Below are 17,774 nucleotides of genomic sequence, written 5' to 3'. Positions count from 1 at the left end.
AATTCCCTGGTCTGGGGTACTGATGATGGTTACCCACATTTTCCATTGTTAACTGAGGCCCAGAGAGCCCTGCTCATGCTTCTGCAGTGAGGGCATCCACACTGCTATGTACGTCATAGCCAGCTAAAGCTGTGAGAAACATGTTTATTGGAGAGCTAGCTGATGCAGAGCTGGATCCATCGCCCTCATGCTTGGTCAAGGTTGACATTACCAGGATCTAGGCCTAGTGTGTGTCTCCTCTTCTGGCATGATAATGTGTAAGAATGCCTTTCAAGTTCCACTGCTATGAAACACAGCTCTTTTTTCCTAGGTTTACACCAGCTAGAATAACTCTCTCATTCAGAATGAAAAATCCCACAACTACAATTTGTTTCTATTCCTGTCAGTAGAATTATAGAGTAGACATTCTTCAGAGCAGTGCAATTGTACAAATGTACTGGAATTTTGATAGAACTGTCGCCAATCTTCGTTTGAGGTCCTTACTCACGTGTGAGTTTGCGACTGCCAGTCTGACTATTGTAATCTTCAAACACTGTTGAACCCCACTGTAGTGCAAGCTTGGCATCTGTGAGGTTTCACATGGGTCCTGGCACAGCCCACAATGGTCTTTGATATATCCAAGCTGTCAGTGTCATTTCAACTGTGGACCACACCAGAGCATAAACAGTCTTCTTTCAGCACTGTACTCCAGCAGCACTTTCCGAGAACAGGTCTCTTCAATGGGTACTTACAGGCTTGTTCGATAAAGACTTGTTTCTCTATCTGTGTAAAGTAGTCTTCGTAGTAGTCTTGTGGTGCATTTTCACTATCAGACATAGCTCCAGTGTTTGGCCCAAATTTGGGCCTTTTGTGTTACGACATCTGAGGCCTGGACGAAACCACCCCCCCACCACCCTACCCCCCCAAAAAGGTCTTAGTAGGGTAGTTAAAGTGTCCAAATATCAACAATTCTCTGAACTATCAAGACTTCTCTGGAGCAAGTCTTTTATATATACACCATTAAGTTCCTACTGTATGTTAACAAAACCGTATATCATATATCACGCTGTTTTTTCATTTCCTCTTTCCTCTGTGTTTTTATGAGCCTGGTGCTAGTAGAAAAGTGGAAATGAGAACCAAACCTAACATTTCAAACTAATAGTCTGCTCTTTGCAGAGGCTGACCCCTTATTAGCAATGACCTTTTAGAGCTGGGCTAATCCATGTGTGTAATTGGTTTAAAGCTAGCTGATGCCCGTAATTAACAAGAGTGGCTGTGGTTGGACTTGAGCAACACAGACCCTGTCCACCGTCCAGGCCAGGACACCCTGCCTGCTCCCAGCACAATGACTCACACTTCCATATCCAAGCACTGTAGTGGTTTTGGAACTGGTATAATATTGGTTTCAGTGGGAGTGAGCCGTAGCAGGCTTAACAATACACTCTCAGCGAGTCTGCCAACATTTAAACCCAAGACCTAACAAAGGAGTTTTGCTAACACTGTTCCAAGTTGAAACTAAGCTGTACTGAATGTAATAGCCTACACAGAATGGCAGGGTTTTGAGCGGCCAAGTATATTCAGTACTGGGTATATGGATAGGTGTTTTACTGCCAACTTAATGAAGGCTAATGAAGGCAATTATCTTACCTAGCAATGACATGTCACTATGTGGATTGCATGTTACATTTCCAACTCTCAAGTTCTTCCACAACTCTTCTTATTCAAGTACTGTTCTCCCACGTGGATTCAACCAATCAATTCAAGTCCCTTCCTGTACACAGATGGTTAGTGTTCTTACGCACTTCCTGCTTTAATTAATTGACATCTTTTATTTTCCCATTCCAGGGACTTCAAGGACCTCCTGGGAAGCCAGGGATGCCAGGGAAGAGTGGGTCACGGGTGAGTTTCTCTTTGTTGTGTTCCTGATTCTCTTGGTGTACACTAAAACAGTAATTCTCAACCAGGAAGCCTATGACCCCCGTGGAGCCTCAAAGAGCTTTCAGTTTTTTTCAAAGTTTCAGTGGACCTTGGAATGGAAAAGATTGAGAACCTATGTACTATAACCAATGACAGACAAGCTTCATAAAAACCTCCCATCCTTCACTCTTTCTTTCCATTCAGAATCACGTACTGTAGCTAGCTACATCCTTTATGCCTGTTCCCTTGTCTGATCCATTGTACTGTCTATATTCCAACATCAATGCATACAAATAACACCAGTAATAGTGACTTGATACAGACATGCTTTTTGAGCATTGTGATAAAGTACTCAATAACATATTTGGATTATGGAGCATAAATCATCCTAGGTTTAGTTTCCATTGGCTCTGATCACACTGTTTGTCTGCTGCCAAGGTATGCCTCTAAAGCTGGAGAGCAAGAAACAGCTGTAACACTATGATAGTCAATGGCGCCAAAGTGAAATGAGTGAGTGAAGTCATTGAGTTCAACACATAAGGTCTTCAATGTATGGGGTATATAGGAGCAATTCAGGTGTTAAAGAATGAGTACGTTATGCAAAATTTAGAAAAAGCTCTTTGGATTAGTACGAAAATACCATACTATCAGGTATTTATACAGTGCTAGTGCTTCATTTTCACTTAGCCTCTATGTTAGGCTACTTCTACTTGTATGAATACCTTCAGTGTGTTGGTGCTGTAAATCGAATCCTTCACTATAGCCAGGCTTCTCCACTTGGGGACCTATTCTCAATCTGTGACTGCGTTTGAGAACAGTATAGGAGTTTGTGAAAAGTGCGTAAGTTAATGTTATTATGAACAAAAACGTGTTGATGTTTTTTCTTTCTGACAGTTGTTGTTGTTGGGGGTAGACTCCCTGTGACCTCGTAGGGCAATGCTTTTGTCTGTAGCTGTTGCACTTTCAATGTAGGACCTATCTAACCCATCTAACCCATCTAACCCATGTCATATTAAAATAGATGCTCAGTATTAGACTTTAAGCAGGACTAAATCCACCCCCCAGCAGAGTTATGTCAGTATCACAGGAAACTAGTGGATCAGTGGATCAAGAGTTGATGTAAGATAGAGCATCAGAAAGCATCAGCTTTTCTCTTATTTGGCTTGTCAGGGATTTTCTATTTTAGAAAAACAAGATACTGTATCTTCTGTGTTTGAGATAAATAGATGTCAAGGACGGAGTACACGAAGTGAATTAAGACAGATGCTCTCTGGCTAGGTTGTGTGTGTGTGTGTGTGTGTGTGTGTGTGTGTGTGTGTGTGTGTGTGTGTGTGTGTGTGTGCGCATGCGTGTGCGTGCATGTGCGTGTGCGGGAGCTACCTGCCTAGTCTGTGAGACTGTGCTACTGTGCCTGCCCTGTGTCTGTGGGCTGGGGGCTGGGACGGGGCCTCAGAGGGGTAGGCTGTGGGAACCCAATCTCTTTAACTGAAGAAAGAGGGCTTTGTCCCCGTCTTATTAAAGGCATTTAAGAGCTAGCCTAGAGCTCACTTCCACCTCCCTCCAGTACACTACCTCCATACAGTTCATTCATGATCAAGAGCCTGAGACGACTTACTCCATTTCACTATGGAATGAATGATTCTTGGGTGATTTGGCGTTGCAATATCTTATACTGTATGGGGCAGGCGAATCGTCAAATGTTCACTTAGTCATGCATTGACGTCAATGGGAGACTAAGTGAAAATGTGACTTAAGTGAAAGTTAAGATTCGCCCCCAAGACTGTATGATGGCTAAAATAAGTGGTTGAGTTTCTGCCTGCCTGTCAAGTGGATCTGGATATCTCTTCTCTCTGGCTCAGCAAACACAAACACACAGGGACCACTTTGATTCTTCTATTCTTGACAAAGACATAATAAACCGTGAAACACAACTTATTTTCTGTGACCCTCCTAATCTTTCTGAAACTGTCCTTGATTGCTCTGGAAGGTGGATACTGATTATGAAAACTGTTTTCACATGACTGAAGCAAGTAATGAAACCTAAGCTTTAGAAACGCTTGACCTCATTTGACCTTTCACCTTTGACACAGAGACGTGAGATGTAATCTAGCAACCGTCACTCAACACACGAGGAGAGAGCACATGTGAGCCGTCTAGACGTATAGCCATTTATCATCACAGCTCAGCTTCTGAAGTAGCGTTGGTGGCAGTCGGTGCTGTGTGAACGTGAGCAAACTCACTAGCTTGCTAGCTCGCTAACCGCTATCTTTTCTTGACAGAGAGGTGTCATGTCTGACTGTGGGTAGACAGTCTCACCACCTCCACCACTACCTCCTCCACCTCTTCCGTTTCAGACACGTGAGAGCATCACACTGGCGTTCTTCAGCCCAGTCGTCAAGCCTGCGGGCGGCTAGCCGGCTAGCGCTCAAAGAAAGTCCTGCCTGAGGAGGATATCACCCAGCCCTATAGGGAAAGGCCTGGTGCCTGGGCCACGATCAAAGGAGGCTTTGTGGTGGGGAAATGACGCTCAGTGCAGCGCAGGCAGCAGGGGCAGTGTGAAGGTGGTATGGTGCGCAGTTCAATAGCTGAAGCAGTTGCTGAAGTAGGCCTTGTATGGACTGAGGGATAGGGCATTAGCACAATTGCTAATTGAAATATTACGCTCACTGTAGAAAGGAAAGTGAAACTGACTGTAGTGAAGCGTGGTAGTGCCACTGAAGAGGAAATCAAAATGAATGTTCCTGGGTCCAAATCAGGACTTTGCTGTTCTGACTTTGCAATCCACATAGTGGTTCAGACAGAATGCTGATGCAGGTCGATCGTAGTGCCGTTCAGCACTGCACTGGCATTCCATTCACTGTTTATAACATTTTGGGTATTGTTTATACAGTACACACACATTTTCTGCTAGGAAAAACCAACCACTGCAATATTAAGTTAACTGTATTTAACAGTTTCATTATGTTACTTCCTTGATGTCATTTCATGTGATCTACATACAGAATGTACATGCTCTCCCCTTTTATTTCTGAACACTCATGTTGTAGAGCACATTTGAGCGTTGAGAAGTCTGTTATCTGACTTCAAGTAATCTGGCTCCAGGCGTCATGTCTCTCTCCGATCCGTTTGGCCTCAGAGTGTGTTAGAATGTCTGTTCTGTATGAATGGGCTGTAAACTGCTTTTAGCAGTGCAGCCCCCCAACTCTGGAACTCCCTCTCTCTCCATGTCAGAACCTCAAAATTCATACACATTTTCAAGTCCACACTAAAGACACACCTCTTCATACAGGCTTACCTGGATTCTCTGTTGTCTTAGCTTTTACCCTCTGTCTAGTTAATTTCCCTGGTTAATCTGTCATCTTGTTTAGTGTTCTCCATGGTTAGTCTGTCCTAATGTTTAGTGTACTTTTATGTACAGTGCATTCGGAAAGGATTCAGACCCCTTCACTTTTCCCATATTTTGTTATGTTACAGCCTTATTCTAAAATGGATTAAATATGAAATGTTCCTCATCAATCTACACACAATACCCCATAATGACAAAGTGAAAACAGGTTTTTAGAAAAAATAATAAAACAGAAATACCTTATTTACTTAAGTATTCAGACCCTTTGCTATGAGACTCAAAATTGAGCTCAGGTGCATCCTGTTTCCATTGATCATCCTTGAGATGTTTTTACAACTTGATTGGAGTCCACCTGTGGTAAATTCAATTGATTGGACATGATTTGGCACACAGCTGTCTAAATAAGGTCCCACAGTTGACAGTGCATGTCAGAGCAAGAACCAAGCCATGAGGTCGAAGGAATTGTCCGTAGAGCTCCGAAACAGTATTGTGTCGAGGTACAGATCTGGGGAAAGGTACCAAAAAATGTCTGCAGCATTGAAGGTCCCCAAGAATACAGTGGCCTCCATCATTCTTAAATGGAAGAAGTTTGGAACCAAACTGAGCAATCAGGGGAGAAGGGCCTTGGTCAGGGAGGTGACCAAGAACCCGATGGTCACTCTGACAGAGCTCCAGAGTTCCTCTGTGGAGATGGGAGAACCTTCCAGAAGGACATCCATCTCTGCAGCACTCCACCAATCAGGCCTTTATTTTAGAGTGGCCAGACGGAAGCCCATTTGGAGTTTGCCAAAATAAACCAAGATTGAAATCTTTGGCCTCACGTCTGGAGGAAACCTGGCACCATCCTTACAGTGAAGCATGGTGGCAGCAGTATGCTGTGGGGATGTTTTTCAGCAGCAGCAACTGGACGACTAGTCAGGATTGAGGGAAAGATGAACGGAGCAAAGTACAGAGAGATCCTTGATGAAAACGTGCTCGAGAGCACTCAGGACTTCAGACTGGGGTGAAGGTTCATCTTCCAACAGGACAACGACCCTAAGCATACAGCCAAGACAATGCAGGAGTGGCTTCGGGACAAGTCTCTGAATGTCCTTGAATTGCCTAGCCAGAGCCCGGACTTGAACCCAATCTAACATCTAAAAATAGCTGTGCAGCAACGCTCCCCATCCAACCTGGCAGAGCTTGAGAGGATCTTGAGAAGAATGGGAGAAACTCCCCAAATACAGGTGTGCCAAGCTTGTAGCGTCATACCCAAGAAGATTTGAGGCTGTAATCGCTGCCAAAGGTGTTTCAACAAAGTACTGAGCAAAGGATCTACAGTTGAAGTCGGAAGTTTACATACACTTAGGTTGGAGTCATTAGTCACCTGTAGCTCAGTTGTTAGAGCATGGGGGTTGCAATGCCAGGGTTGTGGGTTTGTTTCCCACGGGGGGGCAGTATGAAAATGTATGCACTCACTAACTGTAAATTGCTCTGGATAAGAGCATCTGCTAAATGACGTAAATGTACAAAATTAAAACTAGTTTTTCAACCACGCCACAAATTTCTTTTTAACAAACGATCGTTTTGGCAAGTCGGTTGGGACATCTACTTTGTGCATGACACAAGTATTTTTTGCAACAATTGTTTACAGACAGATTATTTCACTTATAATTCACTGTTTCACAATTCCAGTGGGTCAGAAGTTTACATACACTAAGTTGACTGTGCCTTTAAACAGCTTGGAAAATTCCAGAAAATCATGTCATGGCTTTAGAAGCTTCTGATAGGCTAATTGACATAATTTGAGTCAATTGGAGGTGTACCTGTGGATGTATTTCAAGGCCTACCTTCAAACTCAGTGCCTCTTTGCTTGACATCATGGGAAAATCAAAAGAAATCAGCCAAGACCTCAGAAGAAAATTGTAGACCTCCACAAGTCTGGTTCATCCTTGGGAGCAATTTCCAAACGCATGAAGGTACCACGTTCATCTGTGCAAACAATAGTACACAAGTATAAACACCATGGGACCACGCAGCCGTCATACCGCTCAGGAAGGAGACGCGTTCTGTCTCCTAGAGATGAACGTACTTTGGTGCGAAAAGTGCAAATCAATCCCAGAACAACAGCAAAGGACCTTGTGAAGATGCTGGAGGAAACAGGTACAAAAGTATCTATATCCACAATAGAACAAGTCCTATATTGACATAACCTGAAAGGCCATTCAGCAAGGAAGAAGCCACTGCTCGAAAACCGCCATAAAAAAGCCAGACTACGGTTTACAACTGCACATGGGGACAAAGGTCGTACTTTTTGGAGAAATGTCCTCTGGTCTGATGAAACAAAAATAGAACTGTTTGGCCATAATGACCATCGTTATGTTTGCAGGAAAAAGGGGTAGGCTTGCATGCCGAAGAACACCATCCCAACCGTGAAGCACGGGTGTGGCAGCATCATGCTGTGGGGGTGCATTGCTGCAGGAGGGACTGGTGCACTTCACAAAATAGACGGCATCATGAGGAAGGAAAATGATGTGGATATATTGAAGCAACATCTCAAGAATTCAGTCAGGAAGGTAAAGCTTGGTCGCAAATGGGTCTTCCAAATGGACAATGACCCCAAGCATACTTCCAAAGTTGTGGCAAAATGGCTTAAGGACAACAAAGTCAAGGTATTGGAGTGGCCATCACAAAGCCCTGACCTCAATCCTATAGAAAATTTGTGGGCAGAACTGAAAAAGCGTGTGCGAGCAAAGAGGCCTACAAACCGGAATCAGTTACACCAGCTCTGTCAGGAGGAATGGGCCAAAATTCACCCAACTTATTGTGGGAAGCTTGTGGAAGGCTACCCAAAACGTTTGACCCAAGTTAAACAATTTAAAGGCAATGCTACCAAATACTAATTGAGTGTATGTAATCTTCTGACCCACTGGGAATGTGATGAAAGAAATATAAGCTGAAATAAATCATTCTCTCTACTATTATTTTGACATTTCACCATCTTAAAATAAAGTGGTGATCCTAACTGACCTAAGACAGGGAATTTGAAAAACTGAGTTTAAATGTATTTGGCTAAGGTGTAGGTAAACTTCCGACTTCAACTGTAAATGCTTATGTAAATGTGATATGTTTTTATAATTTTTTCATAAATTAGCAAACATTTACAAAAACCTGTTTTTGCTTTGTCATTATGGGACATTGTGTGTAGATTGATGAAGAAAAACAAATACTTTAATAAATTTTAGAATAAGGCTGTAACGTAACAAAATGTGTAAAAAGTCAAGGGGTCTGAATACTTTCCGAATGCACTGTACTTACTTATTTTAATGTATGATTTTATTGCTTTTTATCCTGCTGATTTTCTTGTGTATTTAAAGTGACTTTGGGTGTCTTGAAAAGCACTTAAAATAAAATTATTATTAAAGTATTATTATTATTATTATTAAAGACTATAACACTCTACCCGTCACCCCTGTAAAAATCGTTGGCCCACATTGTAAACCTGGCCAGGACCCGGACAGGGTGAGAGAGTCAGGTGTGCGTGTCTGTTTGTGTGTGCATGTGTGTATGGGTGTGTGTGCATGTGACGAATGAGCTGACGTGTGTGTGTGTGTGTGATATACACACTCAGGGCAGAGGTCTTCCCTTGTATGCAAGTCAAAGGCCTATTTTTACAGGGATCAGTGCGAATACTATCAGGACTCAGGAGAGAACAGAGGATCACTCCTCCCATGTCAGGCCACACACTGCATGGCTGAAGGATAGACTGAGTAATTCCATAAGGGGAATATATCTCTACCTTTCCATTACTTGCGCCACGTCACTTCACTTATCATGCCTTCATTGAATATTATGTGTAAGCTAATCTGTTACTTTCTTCATGTGTGTCTACTTCTAACGAACTTGTCTCTCCACCATTCTGTCTCTCTCTGTCTTCTCGCTCTCTCTGTATCTCTCTCCACCCTTCTCCCCCTCCCTCTCTCTCTCCCCCTCCCTCTCTCTCTCTCTCTCCCTCCCTCCCTTTCTTTCCCCTCTTTGTATTTGGAGATAATGATTTCCATATGATTTAATCATATCGAGCTAATGCAAATGCAGTGAGATGCACTGAATGGTTAAATAGAGGAAATCTTTAGATGAGCTTCTGGTAAGTGTCTCCATATGTCCAGCCAGTGTGCTGTGTGCAGCTATTGTGCTGGGACTGGGCAGCATGTGGAGGAGAGAGTGAACTGCTGCCTTCTCAGTAGGCTGATAATAAAGCACAGATAATAACAGACACTGAGGCAGGCGGGAAACTAAACCGCACACTTGTACTTGGCCGTCCCCTGTCTCTCCACTGTCTTTTTTGTCTTTTGTCAGTCCCTCTCCTCTGTCTCTCCTCTGTCTCTCCTCTGTCTCTCCTCATCCTCTGGATTGAGACTCTGGATCCTCTCCTCCACAAAGGAAAACCTGGGAAGTCAGAGGGTTTTGCGTTCAAGAATGCTTTTAGCTAGTTTATTTTCATGTACAACTAAATAAACACATTTATGTCTTAACTTCAACTGTCATCATCCCTGTCACCAGATGTGTTTGTGATGGACATAACCCCAGCACGTCCAACGTTGTCTAAGCTCAGCAGTTCATCTCTCTCCAACATCATTTAATATTGACTTTTTTATCAGGCTACTCACAAGACGCCTTCACAATGCTATTTTCCAAATGGTCCTATCAGTCCCTGTCCTTGTTGAATGGGGCCGACTTGGTTAGTTTCACATTTATGTTCTGTTTCCCCAGGAGGACTTATCCTACCATTAATCGGCAGTGGATTTACAGTGGGGAGAACAAGTATTTGATACACTGCCGATTTTGCAGGTTTTCCTACTTACAAAGCATGTAGAGGTCTGTAATTTTTATCATAGGTACACTTCAACTGTGAGAGACGGAATCTAAAACAAAAATCCAGAAAATCACATTGTATGATTCTAAAGTAATTCATTTGCATTTTATTGCATGGCATAAGTATTTGATCACCTAACAACCAGTAAGAATTCCGTCTCTCACAGACCTGTTAGTTTTTCTTTAAGAAGCCCTCCTGTTCTCCACTCATTACCTGTATTAACTGCACCTGTTTGACCTCATTACCTGTATAAAAGACACCTGTCCACACACTCAACCAAACAGACTCCATCCTCTCCACAATGGCCAAGACCAGAGAGCTGTGTAAGGACATCAGGGATAAAATTGTAGACCTGCACAAGGCTGGAATGGGCTACAGGACAATAGGCAAGCAGCTTGGTGAGAAGGCAACAACTGTTGGCGCAATTATTAGAAAATGGAAGAAGTTCAAGATGACGGTCAATCACCCTCGGTCTGGGGCTCCATGCAAGATCTCACCTCGTGGGGCATCAATGATCATGAGGAAGGTGAGGGATCAGCCCAGAACTACACGGCAGGACCTGGTCAATGACCTGAAGAGAGCTGGGACCACAGTCTCAAAGAAAACCATTAGTAACACACTACGCCGTCATGGATTAAAATCCTGCAGCGCACGCAAGGTCCCCCTGCTCAAGCCAGCGCATGTCCAGGTCCGTCTGAAGTTTGCCAATGACCATCTGGATGATCCAGAGGAGGAATGGGAGATGGTCATGTTGTCTGATGAGACAAAAATATAGCTTTTTGGTCTAAACTCCACTCGCCGTGTTTGGAGGAAGAAGAAGGATGAGTACAACCCCAAGAACACCATCCCAACCGTGAAGCATGGAGATGGAAACATAATTCTTTGTGGATGCTTTTCTGCAAAGGGGACAGGACGACTGCACCGTATTGAGGGGAGGATGGATGGGGCTATGTATCGCGAGATCTTGGCCAACAACCTCCTTCCCTCAGTAAGAGCATTGAAGATGGGTCGTGGCTGGGTCTTCCAACCCGAAACACACAGCCAGGGCAACTAAGGAGTTGCTCCGTAAGAAGCATCTCAAGGTCCTGGAGTGGCCTAGCCAGTCTCCAGACCTGAACCCAATAGAACATCTTTGGAGGGAGCTGAAAGTCCGTATTGCCCAGCGACAGCCCCGAAACCTGAAGGATCTGGAGAACGTCTGTATGGAGGAGTGGGCCAAAATCCCTGCTGCAGTGTGTGCAAACCTGGTCAAGACCTACAGGAAACTTATGATCTCTGTAATTGCAAACAAATGTTTCTGTACCAAATATTAAGTTCTGCTTTTCTGATGTATCAAATACTTATGTCATGCAATAAAATGCAAATGAATTACTTAAAAATCATACAATGTGATTTTCTGGATTTGTTTAGATTCCGTCTCTACAGTTGAAGTGTACCTATGATAAAAATTACAGACCTCTACATGCTTTGTAAGTAGGAAACCCTGCAAAATCGGCAGTGTATCAAATACTTGTTCTCCCCACTGTATATCTGGTTGTTATATTTAGTTTGTCCCCTGCTAAAACATTTGGCAGGCCTGGTCCAAAAGGATTATACATGTACCCACAGTTTGTGGTACAACTTCTGTAAGAGAGACAGAGTATCCACTGTGATTATAGGAATGGGTGACTGGCCTTGCCTTCACTCTGCTCTGTGAGCCCCTGGGATGCTGGTGGAAAAGTGATGAGGAAAATCACATCCATATGTCATAACTCAGACAGGCAGGCAGAGAGACAGACAGACAGAAATACAGAAAGACAGTCAGGCATTGGCATATGGCCCACAGAGCACCTACAGAAACACACACACACACACACACACACAAGAGAGAGCTCAGCTCTGACCAGAGAGTGGAAACTCCACACACAGTAAGATTACTCAGACAGTGATTCCAGTGACACACTCCTTTCGTGCTGAAACAAATGTGTGGTTGATGACCCCGTTTTCTCCTTAATCTTCATTTTCCTCAACATTGTGTCTTCCTGTTTTGCAGGGTCCTCCTGGTCCCCATGGAAACCCTGGTCGCCCCGGACCCCCCGGACTCAAGGTATGTATTTAATAGATTGGGCCAATATTAGAGGTGATAGTGTATGGGCGAGAATGAATAGCTTTTCTCTTTGGGGTTCTCACCATGCTCTAATATTGTCTGGAGAGCTTGGTAATGTACATTCACCTGCAAAATAATTGGCACCCTTGATAAAAATGAGCAAGAAAGACTGTATAAAAGAACTAATACAAATACTGAGCTATATTACAGTGAGGGAAACATGTATTTGATCCCCTGCTGATTTTGTACGTTTACCCACTGACAAAGACATGATCAGTCTATAATTTTAATGGTAGGTTTATTTGAACAGTGAGAGACAGAATAACAACAACAAAATCCAGAAAAATGCATGTCAAAAATGTTATGAATTGATTTTCATTTTAATGAGGGAAATATGTATTTGACCCCTCTGCAAAACATGACTTAGTACTTGCTGGCAAAACCCTTGTTGGCAATCACAGAGGTCAGACGTTTCTTGTAGTTGGCCACCAGGTTTGCACACATCTCAGGAGGGATTTTGTCCCACTCCTCTTTGCAGATCTTCTCCAAGTCATTAAGGTTTTGAGGCTGACGTTTGGCAACTCGAACCTTCAGCTCCTCCACAGATTTTCTATGGGATTAAGGTCTGGAGACTGGCTAGGCCACTCCAGGACCTTAATGTGCTTCTTCTTGAGCCACTCCTTTGTTGCCTTGGCCGTGTGTTTTGGGTCATTGTCATGCTGGAATACCCATCCACGACCCATTTTCAATGCCCTGGCTGAGGGAAGGAGGTTGGCCCCGTCCATCGTCTCTTTGATGCGGTGAAGTTGTCCTGTCCCCTTAGCAGAAAAACACCCCCAAAGCATAATGTTTCCACCTCCATGTTTGACGGTGGGGATGGTGTTCTTGGGGTCATAGGCAGCATTCGTCCTCCTCCAAACATGGCGAGTTGAGTTGATGCCAAAGAGCTCGATTTTGGTCTCATCTGACATTTTACATTTACATTTTCGTCATTTAGCAGACGCTCTTATCCAGAGCGACTTACAAATAGGTGCATTCAACTTATAGCCAGTGGGATAACCACTTTACAATGTAAATAATTGTTTTTATTTTCCAATTTGTAATTATTTTTGATTTTTTGTCCTTTTTTTAAAATATTGTATTTTTTTCCTTTATTTTTATTTATTTATATATTTTTATTATTATTATTATTAATTTTTTTGGGGGGGTGGGTTGGAGGACCACAACACTTTCACCCAGTTCTCCTCTGAATCATTCAGATGTTCATTGGCAAACTTCAGACGGCCCTGTATATGTGCTTTCTTGAGCAGGGGGACCTTGCGGGCGCTGCAGGATTTCAGTCCTTCACGGCGTAGTGTGTTACCAATTGTTTTCTTGGTGACTATGGTCCCAGCTGCCTTGAGATCATTGACAAGATCCTCCCGTGTAGTTCTGGGCTGATTCCTCACCATTCTCATGATCATTGCAACTCCACGAGGTGAGATCTTGCATGGAGCCCCAGGCAGAGGAAGATTGACAGTTATTTTGTGTTTCTTCCATTTGCGAATAATCGCACCAACTGTTGTCACCTTCTCACCAAGCTGCTTGGCGATGGTCTTGTAGCCCATTCCCGCCTTGTGTAGGTCTACAATCTTGTCCCTGACATCCTTGGAGAGCTCTTTGGTCAAGGCCATGGTGGAGAGTTTGGAATCTGATTGATTGATTGCTTCTGTGGACAGGTGTCTTTTATACAGGTAACAAACTGAGATTAGGAGCACTCCCTTTAAGAGTGTGCTCCTAATCTCAGCTCATTACCTGTATAAAAGACACCTGGGAGCCAGAAATCTTTCTGATTGAGAGGGGGTCAAATACTTATTTCCCTCATTAAAATGCAAATCAATTTATAACATTTTTGACATGCGTTTTTCTGGATTTTGTTGTTGTTATTCTGTCTCTCACTGTTCAAATTAACCTACCATTAAAATTATAGACTGATCATTTCTTTGTCAGTGGGCAAACGTACAAAATCAGCAGGGGATCAGATACTTTTTTCCCTCACTGTAAATGCTAAAATAAATGGGGAAATTATATTATTTTATACTAATACAGTTGCTCAGAGAAATAGATTTTGTTTAACAAGTAATATAAATTATATATATATAATATATATGCAATAAAATGCAAATTAATTACTTAAAAATCATACAATGTGATTTTCTGTCTCTCACAGTTGAAGTGTACCTATGATAAAAATTACAGACCTCTACATGCTTTGTAAGTAGGAAAACATGCAAAATCGGCAGTGTATCAAATACTTGTTCTCCCCACTGTATATATATATATATATTTTTTTTTAAGATAGAGGTCAAATTTTTTATCCGCCTCCCTCCCCTTGCAACTTGTTAAACAAAATATATTTCTCTGAGCAATTGTATTAGTATAAAATAAGATATTTCAATTTTCTTTGGAGAATACAATATAGCTCAGCATTTTATCTTTAAGCAATAAGGCACGCGAGGCAGTGCTCTATCATGAGTACAGTCACAGGTAAATGGTGTAAATGACATTGCATAGTCGACCCATTTACCTGTGACTGTATTCATGATACAGCACTGCCTCGCATGCCTTTTTGCTTTTATAAAACTGTTACCAAAATATTAAAATAACAATGAATTACATATTTTCATTCAAACTTTATTTTGATAAGTCAATTCATACAATTTCATTCTTCCACCAGAAGATATAGTCCGGAAAAAATCTGGTTGTTAGTTATTTTGGTCATGTTGATACAGACGCAACCCAGTCATTAATTATTTTTACATAGTTGCAAAAGGACTGGTCACAGATTTAGTTATACAAATCTTTGGACTGGTCATCCGTTCTTAACAAAATGGTTGCTATGCAGGCTGCATAAAGTTCTTGTCACTTTCTAGCTAGCTAGCCAACTTCGGCTAACTCAGTCACGTCAAACATTGAACCTGGAATGACCATACACTAGCTGTATTTTTAGTTTTTTAACTTTTTTTCTATTGCAATTGACTTGGATATGTCCATGATAATGACGTTGATGTGTGATTTCAACTGGCTCAGAAAAAGTTGTCTCGTCTTGTCTGGGCAATGTTCAATCTATGTATGGTACTACAGAGATCGAAATTCAAAAGTGAAACATTGTTTCTGAGGTCGGACAGGCAGACAGCAAGGCATACAGTATATTAACCCTGGCTCTACCAAACTAAATGCTAGGCTGGAAGCAAGGGGAAATGATATGTGAGTTGAGATAAATACAGTGGCTTGCGAAAGTATTCACCCCCCTTGGCATTTTTCCTATTTTGTTGTCTTACAACCTGGAATTAAAAATGATTTTTTGGAGGGTTTGTATCATTTGATTTACACAACATGCCTACCATTTTGAAGATGCAAATTATTTTTTATTGTGAAACAAACAAGTAGTAAGACAAAAAAACGTAAAACTTGAGCGTGCATAACTATTCACACCCCCCCCCCCCAGCTGCAAGTCTCTTCGGGTATGTCTCTATAAGCTTGGCACATCTAGCCACTGGGATTTTTGCCCATTCTTCAAGGCATAACTGCTCCAGCTCCTTCAAGTTGGATGGGTTCCACTGGTGTACAGCAATCTTTAAGTCATACCACAGATTCTCAATAGGATTGAGGTCTGGGCTTTGACTAGGCCATTCCAAGACATTTAAATGTTTCCCCTTAAACCACTCAAGTGTTGCTTTAGCAGTATGCTTAGGGTCCTTGTCCTGCTGGAAGGAGAACCTCCGTCCCAGTCTCAAATCTCTGGAAGACTGAAACAGGTTTCCCTCAAGAATTTCCCTGTACTTAGCGCCATCCATCATTCCTTCAATTCTGACCAGTTTCCCAGTCCCTGCCGATGAAAAACATCCCCACAGCATGACACTGCCACCACCACGCTTCACTGTGGGGATGGTGTTCTCGTGGTGAGTTGTTGGGTTTGCGCCAGACATAGCATTTTCCTTGATGGCCAAAAAGCTCAATTTGAGTCTCATCTGTCCAGAGTACCTTCTTCCATTTGTTTGGGGAGTCTCCCACATGCCTTTTGGCGAACACCAAACGTGTTTGCTTATTTTCTTCTTTAAGCAATGGCTTTTTTCTGGCCACTCTTCCGTAAAGCCCAGCTCTGTGGAGTATACGGCTTAAAGTGGTCCTATGGACAGATACTCCAATCTCCGCTGTGGAGCTTTGCAGCTCCTTCAGGGTTCTTTGGTCTCTTTGTTGCCTCTCTGATTTATGCCCTCCTTGCCTGGTCCGTGAGTTTTGGTGGGCGGCCCTCTCTTGGCAGGTTTGTTGTGGTGCCATATTCTTTCAATTTTTTTATAATTGATTTAATGGTGCTCCGTGGGATGTTCAAAGTTTCTGATATTTTTTTATAACCCAACCCTGATCTGTACTTCTCCACAACTTTGTCCCTGACCTGTTTGGAGAGCTCCTTGGTCTTCATGGTGCCGCTTGCTTGGTGGTGCCCCTTGCTTAGTGGTGTTGCAGACTCTGGGGCCTTTCAGAACAGGGGCATATATACTGAGATCATGTGACACTTTGATTGCACACAGGTGGACGTTATTTAACTAATTATGTGACTTCTGATGGTAATTGGTTGCACCAGATCTTATTTAGGGGCTTCATAGCAAAGGGGGTGAATACATATGCATGCACCACTTTTCCGTTATTCATTTTTTAGAATTTTTTGAAACAATTTATTGTTTCATTTCACTTCACCAATTTTGACTATTTTGTGTATGTCCATTACATGAAATCCAAATAAAAATCTATTTAAATTACAGGTTGTAATGCAACAAACACTTTTAATAAGTATTCATCCCCCTTGGCGTTTTTCATATTTTGTTGCATTACAACCTGTAATTTAAATGGATGTTTATTTTTGCAAGGAACTGTACAAGAGACTATTCGGACAGCAACATGAACATGATATTCTTATGGAGGCACAGTGATAATATTCAGATGGAACTGTTAGCAGACATACTGTAGGTGTGTCTGTGATAGCCAATACAGCACGGCTTGGAATGCTGCTCATCCAAGCAGCATCCAGGATCCAAACAACCAGTTTTATAATATATATTTTATACAGTCTTTTTTGCTCATTTTTATCAAGGGTGCCAATACATTTGGAGGTTACTGTACTTGAATGACATCTTTGAATGGCCCTGGCATGTATAGCTAATGTATACTTAATGTATAGATAGTGTATATATTGTTAAAATTCACTACATGTACACCCAGCCGGGATCGGTCATAAAATATAGCCTACTGTTCCACACTCTCTGAAATCATTGATGGATGGATAACTGCAAGACTGCTGACTGTGTCCTTTATGAATTCACAAGTAATAAGTTACTAAACTAGAATGGAAACATTTCCATGTTATTGTTCCATACTTAATCATTATGGGCACATTGAATTTCAACTGGTATTTTTTCCACTCCGTGTTCACAATAGTAAAATGTAATTGATACCAGCCTTTGACTGGAGCCCGTGTTCATACCACCATGACTCTTATTTATTTATTTATGTGTTAGAATGGAAAGAGAGAGAGAGAGAGAGAGAGAGAGAGAGAG

The 17,774-nt window shown here is 42.2% G+C and overlaps 1 protein-coding gene across 1 annotated transcript in view; it reads left to right on the top strand.

Annotated features, from left to right (window-relative positions):
• The window catches only part of LOC121585202 (collagen alpha-1(XXVII) chain B), a 164,561-nt gene that overhangs the window by 26,899 nt on the left and 119,888 nt on the right, over positions 1 to 17,774 (top strand). The window contains exons 4-5 of the mRNA XM_041901636.2: positions 1,825 to 1,878; positions 12,127 to 12,180. Coding sequence (XP_041757570.2) covers positions 1,825 to 1,878; positions 12,127 to 12,180 — 108 coding nt within the window. The remainder of the gene's footprint in view (positions 1 to 1,824; positions 1,879 to 12,126; positions 12,181 to 17,774) is intronic.

The sequence above is a fragment of the Coregonus clupeaformis genome, chromosome 16 (assembly GCF_020615455.1).
Source record: "Coregonus clupeaformis isolate EN_2021a chromosome 16, ASM2061545v1, whole genome shotgun sequence".
Taxonomy (NCBI): domain Eukaryota; kingdom Metazoa; phylum Chordata; class Actinopteri; order Salmoniformes; family Salmonidae; genus Coregonus; species Coregonus clupeaformis.
Note: the sequence above shows the minus strand (reverse complement) of the source record. Positions and strands in the feature narration are given on the sequence as shown.